This window comes from Carassius carassius, chromosome 30, assembly GCF_963082965.1.
Source record: "Carassius carassius chromosome 30, fCarCar2.1, whole genome shotgun sequence".
Classification (NCBI taxonomy): Eukaryota; Metazoa; Chordata; class Actinopteri; order Cypriniformes; family Cyprinidae; genus Carassius; species Carassius carassius.
The window spans coordinates 18,925,621-18,950,510 of NC_081784.1; the positions used below are offsets into that span (position 1 = coordinate 18,925,621).

A 24,890-nucleotide genomic window follows, 5' to 3' on the forward strand; every position below is an offset into this window, starting at 1 on the left:
TGCTTTAAAAAGCTTTATTTCTTGCAAGTATCACAAGAAGCCCGTCATGATTCACCTTTAAAACTCTGAATAGGTAGATTTAACATCCTAACATTCTGGCTACTCAAACGCAAATGAGCTACAAAAATGAACAAAAATAATTGTGTCTGCTCTATAGTTAAATGAACTGACTCTAATTCAAGGGCTACCCATAGTGTCTTATTTAAAGATACCACTTGTTAAAAACAAAAACAACAAGACTCCTGGCATCTGTTACTAACGTTAAATCCAGTATTATTATAATTTTGGTCTTTCATATACATTTCCATATACATATCTACTGTTCAAAAACAAAAAAAAATCTATGCCAAGATTCATAAAGGTGTAAAAAGGTTTCAAGTTTGGCGTCCGTAATGCTGTTTATGTGAGGTGTTCGGTCTGTCGGCTCTGTGGTCTATTTGTCAGTGCATGCACACACGCACTCGCGCACACACACACACACACACACACACACACATACACACGCACGCACGCATAAGCATGCACACAAGTGGAATCTGAAGAGGCAGAGTGGAGGGGACCTGATTCAGAAGCTCAGAGGAGCTCTACAGTGTTAACACGCTTCCCTGATAAGACACGTACAGTGCTTTCAGCTTGGCAGAACAGTCACGCGACGTCAATATCACTGAATCATTTGGGGCAGGAGCTGAGGAGGGCGGGATTAGTTAGAGGAAAGGCAGGTTCCATAGTTCAATATCCCACTACACATCTGCGGTCTTTCTGGACCTCTTCTTGAGAGGTTCTTTGCTGCTGGTTGTGGCCGTCACTCTGCGCCTGTACTTGCGTGGTTTGGTGGATGAGGGTTCTTCAGCGTTGTGCTCCACCGGGGTCTCCACCTGAGGGTGGATATCAGAGTCTTCATGTTCCTGGCAGCAGAGCTGGCCCGTGAGCAGGTGCGGCTGCAGCGCCCCCTCCTGGTGAGCCTTGCAAAAAGAGTTAGGGCACAGCTGGCAGAAAGCATCAGAGTTCTTTCCGCAGACGTCACAGTGATGCCAGGGACAGTCCCAGCGACCTGGAAGACAACACAGAACACAAATGTAAAAGTTATCAAAGGTTTAACAAAAAACACTACTGTTAAATTGTTATGCATCTATATATGCTATTCATATATAACATAATGTGTCATTATAGAGTAATGGTTACCAAATGGTCTCTTGATGCGGTCCAGACAGGAGAGGTGATAGGCTTTGGTGCAGCCCTTCTTATCACACAGAACCAGCTCTCCTCCGTCACCGCAGCGGAAACACTCATCCTCAGACTTCTTGCCTTCATTCCGGGACTTTCTCCGCTTGGGCTTTTTCTTCAGATGCTTGGCTTTGGGCTCAGAAGTATGACCATTCTGAAGTTGGTGGGTGAAGAGAAAGTCAAGGTATTTTGATTTACTTCTGTATATAAATTATTACTTTTCACTTCCCGACTAGAAGTAACAGGATAACGTAGTTATGTATCAGATGTTTGTAGCACATGTATTACAGGGACAAACTTCGTGTCAAGTGTTCTGATGAAGGGCACAATGGTGATGGCTCATTCTGAATAGCAGGCATGAGCTTTAACCACTACACCACACCAGCAAGACATCAGTAATGTCAAAGGCAGCTGAAATGAAAGGTATTACAGTCACTCACCTTGGGTCTGTCACCTAGAAAACCACTGCAGTTGGGCGCTCCACAGCGGCACACAGTCTTTTCATTCCCAAGACAGTCCAGGTTATAGTTAAAAGTCAGCTCAGTGCCTGAAAACATTGTCATGTGGAAAAACTTAAAATCAGGTTGGGACAATAGTGAAGTTTAGTATAGTTAATTTATAATATATATAATAATAATAAATTAAGCATTTTTGCCATTTTGCATTTGCTCTGAATTTGTTTAATTTGTTTTTCCTAAACAAAAAATAAATAAATAAACATTTCTAAGCTGATTTTTCTAAGCAGTGTTTAATGCAACTATAATACACTAACAAAAACAACAACAACAAACAATTATTCCCTTATTTCTGTAATTGTTCAGAGCGTGAGCTCACCAGAAGGGATGTCACAGACCGCAAACAGGCCCACGCGTGTGTCTCCATTAACCGTCCATTTCTGAGTCTCACAGTTGGGCTGGCAGCTGTGGTTCATGAAGCGAGAGTAGTTCCCTTTAGGTCCCGCATCTATAATCCGATCCTGTGCACACAAATGGAATATTGTACATGATGAAGGTAGAAATGGTCACAAACCATTAAGCTGTCACAGGCTGTTATCTATGGGATGATCTGTAGTGGTGTGACCTGTAATGCCACCTAAGACTGTTCAGTGCCATTCCCAATACAACACTGTTTCTCTGGCTCTGCTGTACAGTACAAAAGTCCAAATTTGTCATCATCAGACATGAACCCAGCACAGGAGGAACAGTCTGGGCTTGCACACACATGATGCCTTTATTTACCTTGTCAATAGTGAGCATATAGAAATGTGTGATGTTATTCTCCTGAGCGTATTTGATTCTGGCTCTGCACTCCTCCTCGTCTATCAGTTCACCCACATATTCATTCACAAACTCTCCCTGAGTGACACAGAAAAGAGCACATCAGCAATTACATACATAAGTCTCTTTTGTTAAATGTTTAAAAGCCAGTGCACGTACTTTCTTAATGTCTCTCAATGACACCAGGCCCCAGCCTTTGCCTGCCGTGCGGATGATCTTGGTCTCGGGGTAGAGGCGTTTGGTGAAGTCCTGGTTTTGGCAGCGCTCTCCAGCCGGACACACTTGAGGATGGCACTCGTACAACAGCATGCGGTTCAGACACTCAGACTCGAAGCTGCAGGGGCGATCATCTGACGGTTTACAGTTACACTTGGGGATCTCAGAGATGTCTGCGGTGTACACCTGCACTCGCCCACAAGGCTTATTCACCTAATGAAAAAACAAACCAATCAATTCAAACTGTTAAAAACTCTACAAACACACTTGCCACATTCATGTAAAAGAACATTTCCATGGTTTGGAAAATGCACTTTCAAATTCCCGGATATTTCCAGGTTTTCCAAGATGTGAGGATCTTGTAGAAATACCTTGATGTATTTGTATGGAGGAGGTTTCTTATTGTTCTCTTGAGCCTCTTTGGCCTCCCTCTCCATCTCGATCTCCTTAAAGCGAGCTTCAGCCTCCAGCAGGGCTGCACAGATAAATACAGAGGAAGCCATTTCACAAATGCACTGACAACACTAATATAAATAAAGAAAACAAAACAAGGAATTATTATTATTTTTACCATTCTTAAAGACCTTTCCAATGCCATTATGCTGGTATTTGCTCCCCCTGTCTCCCTCCATGTAAGGAAAGACTCTGCCCTGGTGTGTCCAGAAATAGTCTTTCGAGCCAAAGAAGAACACGGGGAACTCTCCGATCTCATGACGCAGGTGCTGGATGTTGGTCGGGATGTTCTTAGGGTGACGTATCTCCGCAGGCCACCATCTAGATTTTAAAATAAGGTTAAAGGTTATGGCAAGAAAATGACCTTTGTGATCATGTAGTTTACAGTCAGTAACCAGGGACATTAATTGGGGGCTACTATGTGTTTACTTGCTGGTTTAGGTATTAAAAAAAAAAAAGTTTATAGACATAGCTATGTGATCGTTTTGCCCATTTTAATATCTGCCAGGTAAAAATCTTATAAGTCTGACCAAAATCGTATGTCAGTAGCGAGCGGCAACCTCCCGCTCTCTCTCGTGACGCCCATACAGAAGTGACTAAAACTGTAATTCATCGACTGGCCACTTGAGGCTGGCTGCAAAAGGGAGTCAGTCCCATAGACTCCCCATGTTAAAATGCCCAACTTTACAGCAGAAAAAAAATGTTTACAGCCTGGTGCAAAAAATGAGTTTGGTCTACATAGCTAATTTTGCCCTTCATGACAACTGTGAGGGGGGGTGAATTTTTTTATAACTCATCTGTTTAAATTATATTTATATAAGTTCTGCATAATTAAGGGCTCTCTAAACTCTCTTCAGAAACCTATGGGCGATGTCACGGACACTACGTCCATGTTTTCATACAGTCTATGGTCAGTAGTTGCATTCTTTAGCCCTAAAAACCACTAACCCCCTATATTAAAACATTACAAATAAAAATCCACTCTAAGCAGATGTTTTTACATTAAATAAAACTAAAGGTGTGTGATGCTGATGGAGACTGACCTGTAGTTCCCCAGTTTGACCCAGATGATGTCTCTGTATTTGGGTTTCTTCCCTGAGCGGCAGTCATTACAGAACCAGCTGCCATCAGGCATAGCGATGTTCAGACAGTCAGGGTGAAATGCAGCTGGACATGACTCACAGCACAGCAGACGGCCACCTTCAACACACATTTATACATTTATATAGTGCTGCCATTAGCAAAGAAAATCAAATATTTTGTATTTTCAAAATTTGTTTGTTTCAATCCACTGCTATTTTTTACGTCTCATTTTGGATGCCCCTCATTAAGAAAGGAATAAAACCAAGTCACACCCTTTGAGCAGATAAAGCACCAGCTGACATTGACGTGAGAGTGATGACTGTAGCCTTTCTTAGGCCTGAAGTGGTTTGTGCACACAATGGCAGAAGAAGCGATCATCTCACTCCCTGCAGCAACACACAGGTCTCCAACATGATAGGCCACGGGACAGCGCAAACAACGCATCATCTTTCCTGCAAGAAGACAACAGGGAATGTGCTTTACTAAGTGATAAAACCAAATCAACTACAAAAAACTTTTGTCGGACATACATTTAGCTCTATTATATTTCCACAATCATTAGTGAAGTCTTCAGAGTCACACAATCCTTCAGAAATCACTTTAATATGCTGATTTGGTACTCAAGAAACATTTCTTAATAGCAACTTTTAAAACAGTTGTGTTGCTTAGGCCATCCTTAAAAATATTCTTGTTGGCCATAACCCCACCGACCCTGTCAATTTAGGACCGACTCAAATTATTATAATTTTTTTGCTTTTAGTCCGAACGACTTGCCGGTTGTACATTTGCGTAAGACCGACCAATTTTTTTTTTTACTCTTCAAACAACTAATACAAAAGCAATGAGATAATATTTATGATATTTTAGCAAGTATTGTAAATATATAAATTGCCTAGGCCTACAAACAAATGAAGGCTACATTCTTTAAAAAACCCCTGTGACATCATCTATGTTTACACGGATGTCACACAATGGCCTGTGCTGTGCGTTCGCTTCGTCTCCTCTCATTCACTGTCAGAGTTAACGGTTCGCGCTTGGTAATGATGGCTGCGGCTGCAGTAAATAAAATGTTTGCGGTCACTTTTCAAAGTCAAACGGGTTCGGGCACCATAATACAGGGATTCCCAAAGTGTGGTGCGCGCATCCCCCAGGGGTACGCGAGCTGCCACCAGGGGGTGCGCGAGAGGAAAAATGTAAAGGCGGTATGTTTTAAGTGGGATTTTTCCGAACAGTAAACATTTCATTTGTAATTGACTTCACTTTTATTTTAAATAAAAAACTATAATTTATTAGTTTTCGATGGAAACGTAGAAGACCGATGCTGTCTTCTACGCACTGTTCTTCTTTTATGTACTGCAGGCTTGGCTATATGCGTGCCAACACGTTTCATTCATTCCATAATATATATTATAAATATGCTTAACTGGCTGAAATCAGGGAAACTGTCAAGTGGGACATCTTATGATAAAGTTGTTAGTCAGGAGGAGAGGGACTAAGAGAGAGTGAGGATTTAACTTTACGCGCGACATTGCAGAAAATGTGCGTTCACAAATGTAGCCTATGTTGATCTAACTATGGAAAGCATTGATTACTACGTAATATATGGTGTTTCCATTTGCCTGAACTTCTTTAAGTTAGTTGCGGGGCAAATCGAAAATCCAGCACACTCCTTCACTACTGATACTGTGACTAATCTTTTTTCTATGTGTTCATTCGCTGGCATTTTCCACATTTCTTTTTTTTCTCCCTTAAAAACAAATTTGTCCATTCTGATGCTCAATTTTACTGAACTAATGGCTGTTGATGACTATTTGAATTGAATTCTGCCAAAGTGGGCATTTGTATGTGTTCGTTAAATGCATAATGTTATGTGAGTAGGTCTGCTCATGTCTGAAAATAATATATGAAACACAAAATAATTTAAAAAACATTAGGCTATAGCTTATATTTCTTAAGTACATTTTTTAATTAATGTAAAAAAAATTGTAAAACTGAAAAAATATATATATATATATATATAATAATTAATTGTGTTCAGCATGGTGGGCCGCATTTGAATTTGTGACGGTCCGCGGGTTGAGATGATGCTGCTGCTAGCTCCATGGTCATTTAATAGGCCTAGCCTACTGCTGCAATGTTTCTTTTACGCGGCTGAAAATAACCGTGCTTTCTGTTACTGAGCCTGTGTCTGTCACTCGTCCCTTTAAAAGTGGAAACCTGTGCATAGCTTTGTTGCATTATATTGAAACTTTGTTGATGTTTTTATTGTCATGCGTGCTGGTTATTTGCGCATGATTAAACATGACTCTTTATATGGCGATAAAAGAAAGCTTTGTTGCGGGATTGGGGGTGCGCCAGCCCGGTTGAGACATAGAAGGGGGTGCGCAGGAAAAAAAGTTTGGGAACCGCTGTAATAATACATCTAAAACATTCATTAAAACAGCTCGACACCGCTTTAAATTTGGCACGAAGTTCTGGAAAAACTGCCCAGATCTTTTCCCATCCCTTCTCCCGTCTAGTCTCAAACCAGGACCATGTCGACTGTCACTTTATGTTCGAAAATCTATTGCACGAATCAACCATCAACCAAATTGATTTTAACGACCTTCTCTCAGAGCGAGTCCAGTTTTTTTTTTTACACGCGTCACAGCAGCTGCAGCTTGGGACACACGCATAACAGCAAATAATACTTCTGCACAATGTTTCTCTTTTTACAACAGAAATATGAATTCTGCCGGTATTCACAGTCTCATGCATACAGATACAGATTCGGGCTAGAATCACCTATGCGATTGGTTGTTGTTGACATTTCTAATCATAAACAGCCATGTTGAAGCCTGCAGTAAATGTTTTGCATTATGGCAGTCCACTCTGCTTATTGTTTTTCAAGAATGTTGCACTCCTGTTTGTCATTGTGCACTTAACTTCACGCCAATAAATCATTAGAAATATTGGTCTTTACCAATATATTGAATCTTTACATTCGTCCTGCCTGTTGTCCGTGGATTTACCTATATTTGGTGTTATTTGCTGTATAAAATGCATCTTGACATGCAAAATCGATTTTACAATCGATTCAATGAACACTTGTCACTCAAATCAAACAGGATTTTTTTTTCACAAAAGTGACAACCCAAGAAAGCAAAGTAAAAGGTCTCTCATTTGTAGGTTGCATTGACACCTAGCGGTGGATGCAAGTAAAACAGTATAACAGTACCTCTTTTTTTTTTCTTCTCACCTGAAATTCATGCTATAAACATGTTTTTGACAAAGATTTCAATTTGTTTGTGGTCTATATAGCCTGCATCAAAATGAGGTTTGCAATGATGCGCCCGAAGGCACGGGTTGAAGACCCAGCCAGTGATGTCACGATATGCTAATTTGTTGCTAATTTGTTTAAATTCATACCTACGTTATCACCATCACCAAAAATGTAAAAAAAAAAATTTACATTGACACTTGAAAAAAAAATATAGACCTACCTACCGACCCTTTTTAAAAAATTTTTTACTGTTACTGCAAACCAAAATATTTTTAAGGATGGCCTTAATATTTGTGTGTAAGCCGTGATACACTACTATTCAAAATTTTTCTTCTTTTAAACTGTCTATTCAAAGTACACTTTTTTTTGTGTTTCCACTAAAACACTGAGAATAAAAAGAATCATTAATACATGGTAGTTAAAAGACACTTTATATAAAGTGGATCCAATTAAAAAAAAAAAAAAAAAAAAAGACTAGGTTTATATGACAGACTGAAATGAAATGAACATGCACATCAGTCTGAGTACCTTTGGTGGCCTTGCCGGCGCCGCGGCCGCTGTAGTGGCAGCTGAGGCAGGTGTGCAGGGGGCAGCGAAAGCCTCGGTTCTCAAACACGGTCAGAGCGCTCAACCGCACACAGGCCTCATGGTAGAAGCGGCCACAGTGAAGCACACAGCAACGCCGTACCTCTCCTTCAGACTTCTTACAGGTGAAACACACATGCACACCTGGGAAAAAAAAAAGTAAACAATTATAGCTCACCAACCCTCTAAATTACGAGTAAATCACAACATATGCAACTAAATGATGTCTAATATTAGCCAATGGCTTATAAATTCTCAGATTTTAAGTACAAGTCAAATTGTTACAGTATAAGTTTAGCACAGAAATATTTTCACTCACTGAACACTGACTGAGCACCTTTAAGCGATCTATGATATTTTTCAGTTCATCTGAATGGATGCTCAGCGCACCTGTATTTGATGTACAGTAACCTCTAGTGTGAAGGCACACAACTGGCCATCACTGTCTCACACACACACACACGGAGAGAAAGAGAATTGCCGCGCTACATGTAAATTATATTATTATTTGTATTTTCCAGTCAAAATAACAGTGTTCTGTTGGTATTCTTCAGCTTTTAAGAACTGACGCTTTTTCCGGTAGTAGGCAGAACTAATGCAGAAATGGCAATCTCATTGGCTGGTGCTCACCTATTATAGTCCCTGTTTTGATTTCAGCAAATCAGTTCGTGCGAATGCACACAACCGGATTAATATTCATGAGTCCAGTAGCTCATTAATCCTTAGTGCGTTTTATATTGTTATCATTAGTAGAATTCATATCATTATTAACTTATTAGTATTTTTTTTATTTATACATACAGAAACACTGAATGACCAAAAAAGCACCACCACCACTACTAAGTTCGGTAAAAATGACTAATATGCATTCATAGATGGTTATCAAGTTTTGATACTAATTACTAAAGTTCTATCATTAAATAATACTTGATTATCATATTATAATGCTTGACTGCCTGATGTTAAGAGTGCACTTTCAGATATTTAAAAAACTGTGCCAGTTTACAAACACACACACACACACACACAAACATACACACATATATATATAAAAATAAACATATCTCAGTCTGGCGAGTAAACTAAAAATTTACTAGCTAGTGGCAAATCAATTGCCAAGGTGTCTGTAGAGGGTTGCTCCCAATAGTGAGAAAGCAGTTTTTTCTTCATATTACCATGTGTGCCTCACCTGAGCTGCAGGCGGTGCAGAGCACCTTTTCTGCTGACCGATCCAGTCCAATACAGTGCAGGTGATATGAGCCACAGCACTGTCCTTCGCACGTCACCAGATCCTCCCCGGTCTGCTCACACACCTGTGGGACAGTAACACTCATGAATGTGCAGCACACAACACAAGAGCTGAACACAACTCTCGCCTGCATCTGATCGATGGATAAATATCGTCAGATATTGACCTTCAAAGTTTTTGCATTTCATATTCGCTTAAGTCTGACGTCACGTACCAGCGCTTCCGTGTCCAAACGCTCTATCCGTTACCACGAGAAAACAACAAAAAGGTGCTAATATAAACTTACAATCTGTTAAAATACAAGCGAAAAAGTTATAATCTTAACCTTTAACTCCATACCGAAGTCCCAGATAGCCAGACAATGAAAATATAAATATAAAAATTATTTGTGTTTGGGACGCTGTGAGCACGGAGACTGTAGTGTATACCGTAAGTTTGAAAGCGTTAGCTTAAAATTATTATTATGAATAAACAGTGCTCATAAACGGCTGCTGAGGTCGTATTCTCAAGTGAAGCGAGTTGAGGCTTGGACCCGGAAACAGCGCTTCTTACGTCATCACTTAACAACCGAATAGTGATATGGGAGAAGGGGAACAAATCTCTTCCAAACAACTTAATAAAGAAATAATAATAATATAAAAAAAAAAACCACTATGTAAATAAATGGTCAGAATAAGAATGTGAATAACTAAATTGACAAAAATTGCAGACAGAACCTTATAATTCCAAGGTGACGATTTCTCTTATTTACATTTTGTTTATACTTTGTTGGTTTATAACGAAGTCATTCACAAGTGTACAGAATTCACATTGAACAAACTCTGCCATATTAAGCGGATTCTGACCAATGTAAATACCTCTGATTGGCCATTGAATTCAAATGCTCAACAAACATTGACTGTGATTGGCTAAAATACTCAACACCACAAGAACAGTGTTAATAGAAACTAGGGGTTGACTGATTTATTGGCCTTGGCCATTTAACATTTTCAAATACTGGCATCGGCCGTTAAGTTTTTCTGTTTGGCCAATGTGTTCGAGGCAAGACTTATTTTGCCTGGGCTGAGAGAGGGAGCGCCTGAACACACAGTGCTCACATTCTTTCTCTTTTTCAGTTCTGTCTAATATGGATAAGTCTACCTAATATTCAGACAGACCTGTTAAACAAAGGAATTAAAATTGTATACAAAAAGTATACATTCGGTGTATGAATGAGTGAGTGAATGGGTGAATGTGAGGCAACTTGTAAAGCGCTTTTGATGGCCATGGGGTCTGTTGAAAGCGCTATATAAATGCAGTCCATTTACCATTTACCAAAGTATCATAACGATTGCTTTAATATTATTAGTTATAGAAAGGCAAACATTATAATACTTTCTCGCTTGCTGTCAGCATTCAGCAAATACGCATTTTCATTTAAAATAAATCTTTGAATGACTAATGAACATTTAATTTCACAAACCTTGCAGACTTAGTCGAATCTAGTTGAGATCTTGTGAAGTGTGCATTGAATGCTGACAGGAGGAGAGTTCAGATTCACTGAGAAATGCGATCCACAAACTTTAAACTTTTTTAAAATTAAGCTATGCTGTGCTTTATGCATTCGCCTGAATGTCAATGAATGCAATTTTCACTGTGTGATATATGTATAATTTTATTAGAAAAAATAAAGTTCCCACTGCACACAAACTTCCCAGAATACAGAGTTCCCTGTTGGTTACAGTTGTTTACTTTCTTCTCAATTAGATTTTTTATTAAATATGAATGAAAAACACTTCTTCTGAAGTATGTTTATTTTAAACAATTATTTTTAATACATTTTCACATGATTTCAAATTTCTTAAATATTAAAATAAAATCATATTAGCCATCCTGCTTTCCAAGATATCGGTATCGGCTGTCAAAAAACCATGTTGGTCAACCACTAACAGAAACACTGCACAGAGAACTCATTGTGAAGACCGTGCCATTACTCAGTACTACTGTTAGGGATGTGCACAGGAGTCAAATATTTGATCTGGAATTATTTTTCTTAAGTCAGCTATAACTACAACCCGAATTCCGGAAAAGTTGGGACGTTTTTTAAATTTTAATAAAATGAAAACTAAAAGACTTTCAAATCACATGAGCCAATATTTTATTCACAATAGAACATAGATAACATAGCAAATGTTTAAACTGAGAAAGTTTACAATTTTATGCACAAAATGAGCTCATTTCAATTTTGATTTCTGCTACAGGTCTCAAAATAGTTGGGACGGGGCATGTTTACCATGGTGTAGCATCTCCTTTTCTTTTCAAAACAGTTTGAAGACGTCTGGGCATTGAGGCTATGAGTTGCTGGAGTTTTGCTGTTGGAATTTGGTCCCATTCTTGCCTTATATAGATTTCCAGCTGCTGAAGAGTTTGTGGTCGTCTTTGAAGTATTTTTCGTTTAATGATGCGCCAAATGTTCTCTATAGGTGAAAGATATGGACTGCAGGCAGGCCAGGTTGGCACCCGGACTCTTCTACGACGAAGCCATGCTGTTGTTATAGCTACAGTATGTGGTTTTGCATTGTCCTGCTGAAATAAACAAGGCCTTCCCTGAAATAGACGTTGTTTGGAGGGAAGCATATGTTGCTCTAAAACCTTTATATACCTTTCAGCATTCACAGAGCCTTCCAAAACATGCAAGCTGCCCATACCGTATGCACTTATGCACCCCCATACCATCAGAGATGCTGGCTTTTGAACTGAACGCTGATAACATGCTGGAAGGTCTCCCTCCTCTTTAGCCCGGAGGACACGGCGTCCGTGATTTCCAACAAGAATGTCAAATTTGGACTCGTCTGACCATAAAACACTATTCCACTTTGAAATAGTCCATTTTAAATGAGCCTTGGCCCACAGGACACGACGGCGCTTCTGGACCATGTTCACATATGGCTTCCTTTTTGCATGATAGAGCTTTAGTTGGCATCTGCTGATGGCACGGCGGATTGTGTTTACCGACAGTGGTTTCTGAAAGTATTCCTGGGCCCATTTAGTAATGTCATTGACACAATCATGCCGATGAGTGATGCAGTGTCGTCTGAGAGCCCGAAGACCACGGGCATCCAATAAAGGTCTCCGGCCTTGTCCCTTACGCACAGAGATTTCTCCAGTTTCTCTGAATCTTTTGATGATGTTATGTACTGTAGATGATGAGATTTGCAAAGCCTTTGCAATTTGACGTTGAGGAACATTGTTTTTAAAGTTTTCCACAATTTTTTTACGCAGTCTTTCACAGATTGGAGAGCCTCTGCCCATCTTTACTTCTGAGAGACTCTGCTTCTCTAAGACAAAGCTTTTATAGCTAATCATGTTACAGACCTGATATCAATTAACTTAATTAATCACTAGATGTTCTCCCAGCTGAATCTTTTCAAAACTGCTTGCTTTTTTAGCCATTTGTTGCCCCCGTGCCAACTTTTTTGAGACCTGTAGCAGGCATTAAATTTTAAATGAGCTAATTAAGTGGATAAAAGTGTAAAATTTCTCAGTTTAAACATTTGCTACGTTATCTATGTTCTATTGTGAATAAAATATTGGCTCATGTGATTTGAAATTCCTTTAGTTTTCATTTTATTAAAATTTAAAAAACGTCCCAACTTTTCCGGAATTCGGGTTGTAAATGCATTGGGTGCAATTAATTTGATCAAAATGATCTTACAAATTGGAATTACTTTTGATCAAATGAATCAGTGACACTCAGTTATCATAACACCACTAGAGTCCGACCGATGTTTTTTGGGGCCGATACCAATATTAGGGAGTAGAAAAAGGCCCATATTGATATATATCAGCCAATATTCTTTATGTACATTATAGTACAGTATAGGGATGTAACGGTACGTGTATTCGTACCGGACCGTTTCGGTACAGGGCTTTCGGTACGGTGCACGTGTGTACCGAATGACTGAATGCAATATTTTGTGTACGGAACATAAGTACATTTTCGTGTTTCCAAACGGACCTATTAAGTGGCGGCAGTCTCCGCGTTCAGCGTAAATCCCGCCCTGCAGCTGATTCTATAAGGCCGGTGACACACTGGATGCGTGGCACAAGCGTCTCAGCTGCGTGGCATGTCCGTTTTTAATTCAGCTCCCATGTTAACAGGTTAGAGCTTATAGACTGCCTGCGTGAGCCGGGCGGAAAATGCGTGCATGCTAGAAATAGAACCGGCGCCTATTTTTCACGCGACACGCAAGCGTGTTGGAAGCATTTCCAGGCAAAATAGAATAGGAAAATATGTATATGTCATTTTGTACACAAATACATATTAATTCACGACACTTTGATGTTTGAAAGTCTATAGGTTGACATATATTCAGATATAAATGTCATTTAAAAAATAAATTAATAATTCTCGATTTTCAAATACCTGTCAAACATAGCAGGGTTCCCACTCTTTTTCAGAGATCATTTTCCAGGACTTTTCCAGGACATTTAAAATTTCATGATGATGGGAATAAAATATAAGGATGACATATTCACAGCCTAAAGTTATATATTCCTCTCTCCTCTCTTAAAAAAAAGCATACAATTTATGGCTATAACCCAACTATAAAATCAGAAATGCACCAAATACACACACCCAAGTCTGGTTCACTATCCTGCTAGAGAATCTCCTTAGACATAATGGTTTTTATACTGTACAAACTGTATATTCTATCCCCCTACACTATCACAGAAAACTTTTGACATTTTCAAAAAAACATTTAGTATGTTTATTGATCCATTTCCCCCATGGGGACTGCTGGCTGGTCCCCACAATGTAGATGATCTCAGGTTATCCTATCCTTGTGGGGACCATTTGGTGTCTCACACACACACACACACACACACACACACAAACACACACACATTTGATTTTGACAGTAAGGTGAAGTCATGCTTTCTCTCTGCCCTGACGGCCATTTCATCTGCCTCTTTCTGCATGGTTTCAATGCTTGGTTTCGAAACTTGTCCAGCCTGGAAGTGTAAGCTAAATTTTGGAATTTCTTTATGGTGTGTGTAGACGTGTATTAAAAACATTTTGTACTGTGCAAGAACCTCATCACACTGAGGTGCAGTGTACCATCCAGCATTGAGCAAAACTTGCAACAGTTTTTGAAACATTTCTCTTGAATTATCTCTGTTTGCAACCATGATCACAGGGTCAAGGGAGCTCAAGTGCCACACAGATGGGTACATTAGGGGACTTCTCTCCATTATTTTCTTGCAAGTCATTGAAAGAAAGGAGACACATTCTTTTTTGAACAGCTACATTTTTACAGGATGTTCCTTGTGTTAATGTTCCTTATTTAATAAAAAAAATCACTAGTAATAATCTAGTGTTTCAATAAAATATCAACGAACAGTATATCACAATTGTATAAATAACGCAACATATTTAATGTTTTAAAATAAATACAATTTAGAATAGAAAGAGGAAAGGTAAGATGCTTTAAAAATTAAACTATTACCACCAGCAGATGGCAGAAAATAACAGTCTTAATGAGTGAATCATTGGACTCACTCTATCAAACGATTCATTCAAAACGCTTATTTAGGAATGAAGAAAATTACGGTCTTCATGAATGGGTCATGAATTGTTTCTCAAATTCATTCAAAAACGAAGATATGAATCAAAAACGCAGATTCAGTCGGCAAAGAAACGTCACTGTACTGTTTGTTGCTAAGAGAAACATCTGTTTGGAACTACTAGGTTGGTGAAACGGAGCAAACAGACAATAGTACAATAGCAAACGTGCCTTTATATATACGTTTATATAAGTACTATTATATACTACCAGCCTCCGCCTCATGTTCACAAGTCTATGCTGCACTATGAACATGCAATTATCGCTGTGCATCGCGTCAGCATTTCATTTTCACTTCATATATCGTTCATAAAACAGGTTTGGGAAGTTTGGGTCTGATTTGTCATGGGGATGCAAGACGCTCCAACGATTCTAAATAAAATAGACTTAACAAATCGATAACCTTTTCTCATGCAAATGCCGTCACTCATGCTGTAATTCGCCGTGCAGACCCCTTGCACATGCGTATCAAAATAATTACTTTACAATAATATTAACATGTAATTAAATATTACCTGCATACCAGTGAACATTTGCTGCAACACTTAATTTCTAGCACCTGAAAACCGCCAACACAAAACAGCGTCATACGTCACAGGGAGCTTAAACAGCGTGAGCTCACGTGTCAAAACTCAGCATCCCTGAACAGAGCGCTTTCTGTCACGTTAATTGTTTCAACCAGTTGTCGGCCAATTCTTTAATGATCAAGAAAATTTAAAAATAATAATTTTCCAGGACAACAAGATTTTTTCCAGGACAATCTATGTTTTCTCTCATTTTCCATGTGTTTTCCAGGACTGGAAAATTGGTCATTAATATTCCAGGATTTCCAGGTTTTCCAGGACGCGTGGGAACCCTGCATAGTCTATTTTGCCGTCAATACTGCTGCTCCTTTTGTAGGTGACGTAGAGGGAGGCCGCCGACAGACCAGGATCTTGTCTTCATGACAACAATATCTATACTTCATGTTGAGCATAAATATAAAGCCTACCTATAAAAGGACACCGTCAACAGTATTGATGGCAAAATAGACTTTGTTTGACAGGTGCAATATGCCAGTGTGTCACCAGCCTAAGGTTTTCAAAAGGCATCACGCGAGGGTGAACATCACTACAACTAGGAAAAAAAACGATTGTAATTCAAACGCAGCTCCCATCGGCATTTAAACATACCTTTGCTCTTAATTCCGATCGGTCCAGCGCAACAACGAAATCCATTTTAAAAAGTACTTAAAAAAAAGTGTAAACAAATTGTTAAAAAAAAAGTTTATAGTAATAAACAACCTGCAGTTTAATGTTTGCATTTCTTTCCCATACTGTACCGAAATGAACCGAACCGTGACTTTAAAACCGAGGTACGTACCGAACCGTGATTTTTGCGTACCGTTACACCCCTAGTACAGTACCAATCAAAAGTTTGGACACTTCCCATTCATGTGTCTGCATTTGACTGCTACTATATATAGAATATTGGTACTATACCGTATTTTCCGGACTATAAGTCGCACTTTTTTTTTTTGTATAAATCTTTTATCTGGATCGGCTCGGGGTTCATCTTCAGTTCTCTCTTCACATCAGTTCAGTCAGTGTACCGTTTGAGAACATGAATTACTCCGGGATATTGGTTTGTTTTAACTCAGAGGGAGTGTCAGCCACATTAAAAAAGTTAACAGCTTATGTCATTTGTGGATTAATGCTTACTGGAGACGTGAACCGTTTAAAACGATTCAGTTTGATTCGGTGAACTGGTTCAAGAAGATCCGGTTACATCGAGTGATTCGTTCGCAAACCGGATATGACAAACTGCTTTGTTTTGATCTGTCTTACAACAGACACGGAAGAGAAGACAATGCTGAATAAAGTCGTAGTTTTTGCTATTTTTTGACCAAAATGTATTTTCGCTGCTTCAAAAAATTCTAACTGACCATCTGATGTCACATGGACTACTTTGAAGATGTTTTTATTACCTTTCTGGACATGGACAGTATACCGTACACACAGCTTCAATGGAGGGACTGAAGGCTCTCGGAATAAATCTTAAATATCTTAAACTGTGTTCCGAAGATGAATAGAGGTCTTACGGGTTTGGAACAACATTAAGGTGAGTCATAAATGACATAATTTTCCTTTTTGGTTGAACTAACCCTTTAAGCTTTAAGCCTTTCATCCAGGTCGCCAGCAGCAAACAATGGACAAACTAAGTAATTCAACCATTTCTAGCATTTTATTTGCATTATATGTTCTGTAAAAAAATTCATATCGGCGGCATATTTGCCGATACGGATATATCAGCAAAACAATATATTGGTTGGGCTCCAAACACCACGAAATCCAAACACCAGTGGACTGAGGAAAGATAGCCGTCCATCACTGCATTCACAACTGCAGGTAAGTGCAGCTGTAGCCCCGAGTGAGCTGAGAAGACAGCGCATCTGACAGGCATATGATCTTGAGACATATGCTTATTTTAATTTTCCTCGAGGGATAGTGCTTCAAGAACAGAAAACACAAAGCGCTGTGAGAAACTTTGCTTAGCACACAATCATCTTTGTGTCTCTCTGGAACATCTTGTTATTAGACAGAGGAGCCAACTTTCATGAGTTTTTTTTCTCACACATTTTCAACAAAAATTGAGATATAACTTGTGTGTATAACGTTATGTATAAAGCTTGTTTGGAAATGAACAAATAAACAAATATTTGAATATTCTTTATTATGAGCACAAATATTCGAACACCATATTTTTTAAAAATGCCCATCCCTACTACTGGTACTCCAAAAAGGCTAGTTTTGTTACCTTTTTAAAATGTAGTACTGGTAGTTTTGACAAACTACACAGAGAGTTCACTCACCAGACACACACTTTCTTTCTTGGCAACTGAAGTTCGTTCTGTCTTCTTTGAGTTATGAGATTCATCTGTACTGTCACTGGGAGAATCAGGTCTCTGCTCACACAGCGAACTCTGAAATATGCATTCAGAATATATTTACTTTCAGGACATCTTGTAGGCAAAAGTGACTTGAACCATTCATTTATCATTCCAAACAAAGTCAATTATTCAAACCATGAAACACAGGATAAATGTCACATTTTACAAACTGGTTCACAAATGATCAGGTTCCAAGTATGATATTTCAAGTATTGAAAAACAAACAAATACACACCTCTGGCTCAGGAGAAGATAATGGGCGGTGTTTTTTTGATGAGACAGGAAAAGATTGTCTGCCTGTCTCCTGTTTCCACTTCCTGACACGTTTGGCTTTAGCAGGAGACTCGTCTCCTAAGAAACAAAGAAAATTTTAAAAACAGAAACTGTAAATAATAAATAAATGACACAAAAAAAGAATAGTATTTGGACTGGGCCTTTTCTGTAATTTAAAATGGTTTGTGGATTTACTTGGGCCTTTTTTAGTTTGTTTCCTTTTGTCATCCCTGTCTGCCTTCCTCTTCCTCCCCCTGGGTTTACTGACAATGGCCTCATTTGATGCTGCCTTCTGACAGAAAAGAAGGAATGAAAAACAGCATTACTAATTTAACTTAAATAATATGAATTGACTGATTAAATTATTATAATTTAGATTTTTTTTAAACAATTTGTGCTAAAATATCTCCACTCAGACTACTGCATGGCATTTTCACTTATACCTTTTGGCCTTTATGCTTCACCACTTTTTCAAGCTTGGTTTTCTTTTTAGGCTGCAGCGCCACATCATCCTTTGATTCTCGTAAACGTTTATATACTATTTTCTTTCCTGTATGAAACAGTCAGAATGCATGCTTATTGGAAACATTTTATAAAGGAGAATCTCAGGTTTTAACCATATACTTTTTCATAAACAACTAAAATGTTGCGAATAACGAAACCACCCACACACCTTTAGAAGATGCTTCCTCCAAGACTTTTGGGCTTGGTGCTAATAACTTTATATCTGATAAAAGAAATACACAGGAAATTATCACAAGAACAAAAATACATGAAACAACCTTGAATATTTTTGAGGGTTTTTATTTTAAAAGAAAGGCATAAAGAGACGTGAGGATTGTTTAAATTCTATAACAACTCTCTATATATTGTTTAATTGTTATAGACACAAAAACAGCAAATATCACTGGTTAGGAAATACAGTTCAAGTTAGATGTCTCACCTGAAAGTCCAGGATTAGCGGACACTGTGCTTAATGTGTTAGAGATACTGACACCAGCTTTTACTTTCCTTTTCTTTACTGAATTTGGTGCTGCAGGAAACTTCTGTCTGAGCTGTCTTGGTTTCTTCTGAGCTTTTGGCTGAAGGTCTAGATCAATACAGAGCAGGTCCTTCTTATATGTAAAGATAAAATGAAAAGAAAGTTATTACCACAAAACACAACAGAAAAAACTGATCATTATCCAACAACACACCCTTTTCTGGTAAACCTGTTTCCCAGCCTTTGTCTTTATTTTACTCTGATGTTCAGATGTCTCTAATGCAGCGCAGGAAACCTACATTGCCAAGAAACACTACATCTCTAGCATCAAATTGAAATCCTAATTATACACGTAGATAAACAAGTCCAATTATATGAACTCCTACCTGAACAGTAGTCACAGGGACATCTTTTGGAGAGGAAGCTTCTGTCTTCTTCCACTTCAATATTGTGCCATGCTGATCCCTCTTCACTGACATTTTAGGTGCTTTTTTAGGGAAGGTGTTTCTCCCTGATGAAGTGCTACTGTCTGTAGGGTGGGAGAAGAGGCCTGGGATGATGGTAGCTGTTGTGGAGTTGGGGCTGGAATGAGTGGAGTCAGGAGGAGTGAGGCTGACGAGCTCCTGAGACTCCCTCTGATCTGGGTCTTGCTGCGGTCCCTGATTGCGCTGTGCTTGAAGCTCCTGTAGCATGCGAGGGTTGAACTGGGCTTTCCCATTTTCATAAACAAAGCTGAATTTGGCCAGTCTCTCCTCTATCAATAGACCCAAGGCTTCTGCTGCCTGTGACACACCTGTCTCCCAGTGATCCCGGAACTTACGGGGAATTGCCCGCTGTAGAGAGCACATCAAAGTCATCTAAGACAAAGGAATTTCATGATAATACAAATGTAGAGTAACCCATTCTCATTAGTAGAAATGTACACAATAATAATTACTGTACCTTCCTTCCACTGATATCAATAGGTAGTTTGTTGCTGCGGCAAAGTGACTGGAACTGGTATTTTCCTGAGAAGGTGACCATGCTCTTCTCAAAAACATATCCTCTTTCTGGAGCATTTCCGAAATACTGTACATGGTACAATAATCCTGTGCGGCTATTCACTGTCAAAAAAAAAAAAAAAAAAAAAGTCGTAAAAAAAATTATTAAGAGGTCCACTTCTTACAGGTGCTACATCATGCTGCCTTGTTAACAGCTAGAAGCCAGTCCTTCTCTCTGCTTGTTAGCTCAAGGTCACACTTGTGCAAACAATTTTCACAGGATCGGTGCTCTCCCCTATTAGTACTTTTAAACCATTCTTTTGGACCAAATGCAAGTGTTGTTTCTGACACTGTCACAACTCTTCTCTCAACTTTTAGCTATGTGCATCACAGACACAGCTTTCTAATGACTCATGGAGTCCCCCAGGGCTTTGTTTTCGGCCCTTCTTCTGCTCTTCTTTTCAGTATTAAAATTCTCTCTTTATTAGGCCATTATGGTCACAGTTACCATTTGATGATGTCTCTTTGAACGGAGTTCTTTCCAAATTCTGCCAAACCATTCAAAATCTGGGTGATGCTGTCAGCCCATCAATTCAGTCCATATTAACTACCTGGTCAAGGCGGCATTCTTTAAACCTGTAAAAACTGCACACCATTGCTCAATTTTTAGCTCAAAAGACACAATCTCTGGTACATGCTTTCATAACTTCACAGCTTGGTTCCTGCAATTTTCTCATCATTGGCCACCAAAACCACTGCAATCAATCCCCACCAATCCGGTTTAAAAGTTCCACTGGCCACCCGTTTCATCTGTTATTTACTACAAAGCACTTCTTGTAACCTTTAAATCCCTTAATCACCTTGCTCCTCAAGTCTCTGAGCTATTTCAGCTGTTTACTTGACGTCCCCTAGATTCTGACTTCCCACCATGGCTGGCAAATCATGCAGTGCCAGGGCATCTAAACTCTCAAGGCCAAAGTATATGTTGGCTTTTACGTGTATGCGAGGGTCCACGTACACATAACTTCTGGAGAAAAATACATCATACGCTGGATAAAGATGAAGCTTTCTAGAACGCATGTATCTACCACCTGTATTCACACACGCTATCAAACAGAGTATACTTTGAAAGGCTACATATTCGACTATACACATACACCACTGTAAAAAAAACTAAGTATACTTTAGGCTTCACTCTCATGTAGCCTTTTAAACTTCTAAAACTCAATTAAAAACTATTTTTTCACAGTGTTATTTTCAACAAACTCTTTTTTTTTGTTACAGTTCTAATAATGTCATTAATCAAGTTATTTGATATCCCATGCTTTTCTATGTGTAAATATAGATCACTATTCAAAGGTTCAGCCAGGGTTAAACAAGCATCATACTGGCATGGCCCAAACTGTCAGAAATTGAGTAAGATAGCAATGATGCAAATCTGTTGTGGTTGACGATATGGTGATGAAAGTGGATTAAAAACTAAGTCAACTAATCTAGCACACCTTACCTTTTGACCTAAAGTGCATGTTATACTCTGGGTCTGTAGTGATCATGCATGGCCACCAAGGGTATCCAGACACTTTGGTCCAGATAACATCTCCCACTGAGAACTGCAAATGGGGCTGTGTCTCTGCACCACTCACTTCCACATCATCCACACCCTGTGCACTATCACTCGCTTCGCAATCAGTCACAGGCTCCTGCAAGACAGAAATGAAGAACTGTAATACAAATTAAAAAAAGAGAGGAGAAAATCCCCAACACGAGTTATAAACATATTTTCCTTATGACAAACAACTAATTTTGTATTAAACGTAGTTGAAGGAGGGTAAATAAGTGCCATTAAGCTATACCTGAATGGGGATGGGAGGTACACTAACAGGTATCTCGCCATCAGTCGGCTCTTCAGAGGCAGTGGGAAGAACACATGGTTCAATGGTGAGCTCATTAGACTTTATGGTGGTGTGCAGTAGAGGGGATTTATCAGAACTCGAAGCAGGGGTTAAAATTAACTCTCTGTGATTTGGTGGACTTCTCTTCCTCACAAGACCCCTCTTCTTCTTTCGTCTGTCTCTCCTGGCAGTTGTAGAGGCCAGAAAACCTTCTGAAAGTCCCAAAGGTGCATCTGTCTCCTCTGTTCCCTCCCCTGCATAATCTGCTCCGCATCGGCTTGTCTTCCCACCTAGATTTACCACACATTTGGTTATTTTAAAAGTGAGTTCAGGAGAAACACTGGACTTCCTCGGAGGGCTGGCATGCTGGGGAACAGGCTCCATTCCTTTGAGAAGAGGCTCTGCAGCTGTGGCGGCACAGAGCTTTGGAATTGTGTCTTGATCGCCATTTAACAAGCGGGAAGTCAGGTCCTTCAGTCGCTCATGGGTGTGGTTATGACCATGACTGCCAATGATCTGCAAAACGCTTTCTTGAGGTGTAGCTGCCAGCTGAGTAGCAGCTTTATCCATGAGCATGGTAGGGTCAGCGCTCCCATCACCCCGACCCTTACATCCACCAGGTGAATCAGAGGGCTGTTTCATGGTGGTAGGACTCCTGGGCTCTGGCATTGCAGGCAATGATGTCCCTTTACTATCTGTCATTACTAACCAGGTTCCTGCAAAAGACAAAAAGCAATAGAGGATTACAAAAAGAAACATTTACATTCTGTCCTCACCTATATTACAGAAAAAGTTATATTAAATAAAAAGAAATATGTACACGTGAATACAGAAATAAATTATATATGCATACAGCTGTGTGATTGTTAATAATTAAAACATATAGTGTTAATATTAGGGGGCCCCTGGGTTATAAAACCTCTGCTTTAAAATAAAAAAATATATAAAGAAAAAATATATACCGTATATATATATTTTAATGCAAACACGACTACATTATGGGGCAAACCTCAGAAACCCAGGCCCACTTCTGTTCGTGAATTATACAAATAATAATATAAAAATCGGTAAATGTTTAAAAATATCGTCGCATAACAAAAAAATATTCAACGTGGAAAGACTCCGAGAACAAACATGACCGACGTTTACCGTGAATATATAATAACTGTTCTAACCACTGCACCTGTGGCGACTGCTGCAAGCTGCAGGTTCTTAATAGCCACAAATAAACAGTTGTTACAGTTCGTGTCGGACTCTGTGGTTAGGTTAAAAAACTGTGGATCATGCCGAGGATGGAGTTTGAGAACTGGAATGGTTTGGTCCCATGTTAAAATGGCTTCCGTGGAGGATTCGTGTCCGAGTGGGTGGCCAGCCGCTTTCATTCAGTTCAATGCAGAAACCCCGACGCCACCTCCTTAAATCAACCCTGCAACAAAACCCAGTAACACAAACCAAACCATTCGACGCCAAATAGGCACTGCCAGCTTTCTATTAACGAAATAATAAACGCACCGCTTCTGACTTAACATGCACAACGACGATAACTGAATCATATCTTAGAATCGCGTTCAAACAAATCCTAACCAACGCTTGAAGTAAAAGAGTGACTGCTCAGATGCAAATGTCCGCTCGGTCCTAAACAAGAGGCAGTTATCGAGCTATTGTTATTCAGGATGAGCGGTCGGGATGCCTCGTTAACATCAATGAAGGAAGATTATGCACGAGTCAGTGATGGACTCTTAATAGCCCACAGCACACTGAAAAAAAAACTTACTTTAATACAAACTTTTCCACCAAAAAAATAAAATAAAAAAAGGAAAGAAACTAAAACACCAGACGTATGTAGGGAAATGTACATACACAGTGGAGGAAAAGATATCAAGCCTTATGTTCGTGAAAGTAAAGTGTAAAGCTAATATGATGTTAGCAAAGAAATGACTCGCCAAATCACATAAAACACCAAACATTTCTACGCTATTAAATATGTAACCTCTTAGGAGGTATCTGGGACTGGGATACATACTATAACCACATGGCACATTTAATTAACTCTGGAATCATTTAAAACATCGCGAAATACAGCTTAGCCAGCTAGCAAGTGAGGTGCAGCTGCCTCAGTGAGTGACATAACAGTTACTACAAAACGACTCGTTTATCCGTGAAAGAAAGCCTCTCATATCCCACCCCAGCGTGTAATAGACAGCAATCCCCCTAATTACGACGTGCCATGATTTATTCCTGTGGGAAAATAAACCTGTTTACAGCATCTCCATTACTCCCGACCCGTATTGAGAAGCTTGCGGGAAACTCTCTCATCCCAATCAGCGCCAAAAATACTCACATCCGATTGGCTGACACGCGACGGTACAATTCAACCGGCCTTTTCAAATACAACAGTCTTCGCGGCTGACTCCCCGTTGATCATCTTCACTTATCCTCGGCGCACTCCAAACTTCCTCGCAGGTTCGTCGTTTAAGATGAAGCCATGATATTCTTGAGATCATCCGGTTTTGTATTTATTTCGAAAAATAGCAAAGCGACACAGATCACTGCTCGATGAATTGAGCGGAGAGCAATTCTCACCATGTGACGTCAGATGCCAGAGGGAGGGAATTCGTTATCTTGTTGCCAGATGCTCATAGAAGACGTGGCAAATTTATTTATTATTTTTTTTTTATTTAAGTTTATTTGAATAGGGACAAGTATGTCACATAAACACGTTACATACTACAACATTTTAGCCGAAGCTAATTCTCAATGTCCGTCCCTAGTGAGCCTTTACAAAAATTTAACAATACACAGTTAAAATAAACAAAATAATACAATATAAAACAATATCAACAAAGCTGTCAATCAGTGGTCACATATTTGACTTATGA

General features: G+C 39.2%; 1 protein-coding gene across 8 annotated transcripts; it reads right to left on the reverse strand.

The window, feature by feature from the left end:
• Positions 1 to 24,608, reverse strand: LOC132110826 (histone-lysine N-methyltransferase NSD2-like). Of its 8 annotated transcripts, none has more exons than XM_059517819.1 (24): positions 24,353 to 24,608; positions 21,973 to 22,727; positions 21,627 to 21,819; positions 20,082 to 20,242; positions 19,526 to 19,996; positions 19,354 to 19,434; positions 19,101 to 19,272; positions 18,831 to 18,884; positions 18,601 to 18,707; positions 18,353 to 18,449; positions 18,120 to 18,235; positions 17,807 to 17,917; positions 9,290 to 9,413; positions 8,044 to 8,244; positions 4,526 to 4,705; positions 4,214 to 4,370; positions 3,289 to 3,491; positions 3,089 to 3,192; positions 2,661 to 2,930; positions 2,463 to 2,579; positions 2,059 to 2,200; positions 1,665 to 1,771; positions 1,183 to 1,378; positions 1 to 1,051 (listed from the first exon to the last, which is right to left on the reverse strand). In XM_059517819.1, exons 2-24 carry the CDS (start codon positions 22,711 to 22,713, stop codon positions 741 to 743), a joined length of 4,416 nt encoding a protein of 1,471 aa, XP_059373802.1. In that variant the 5' UTR covers positions 22,714 to 22,727; positions 24,353 to 24,608; the 3' UTR covers positions 1 to 740. The 8 variants fall into 8 exon arrangements, with proteins under 8 accessions (XP_059373802.1, XP_059373803.1, XP_059373804.1 ...); XM_059517820.1 differs by having other exon boundaries at positions 24,266 to 24,608; XM_059517821.1 differs by lacking the exon at positions 24,353 to 24,608 and adding an exon at positions 24,196 to 24,296.
• Positions 24,609 to 24,890: the final 282 nt, after the last annotated feature.

Excerpts from the sequence above, each read along its gene's own strand:
- LOC132110826 (XM_059517814.1), bottom strand. The coding sequence starts at position 23,393 with ATGAAAGCGGCTGGCCACCCACTCGGACACGAATCCTCCACGGAAGCC. Across the intron at positions 17,918-18,119 it reads TATCTTCTCCTGAGCCAGAG|AGTTCGCTGTGTGAGCAGAG; the intron begins GTGTGTATTTGT and ends TGCATATTTCAG. Across the intron at positions 1,052-1,182 it reads CCGCATCAAGAGACCATTTG|GTCGCTGGGACTGTCCCTGG; the intron begins GTAACCATTACT and ends GTTGTCTTCCAG.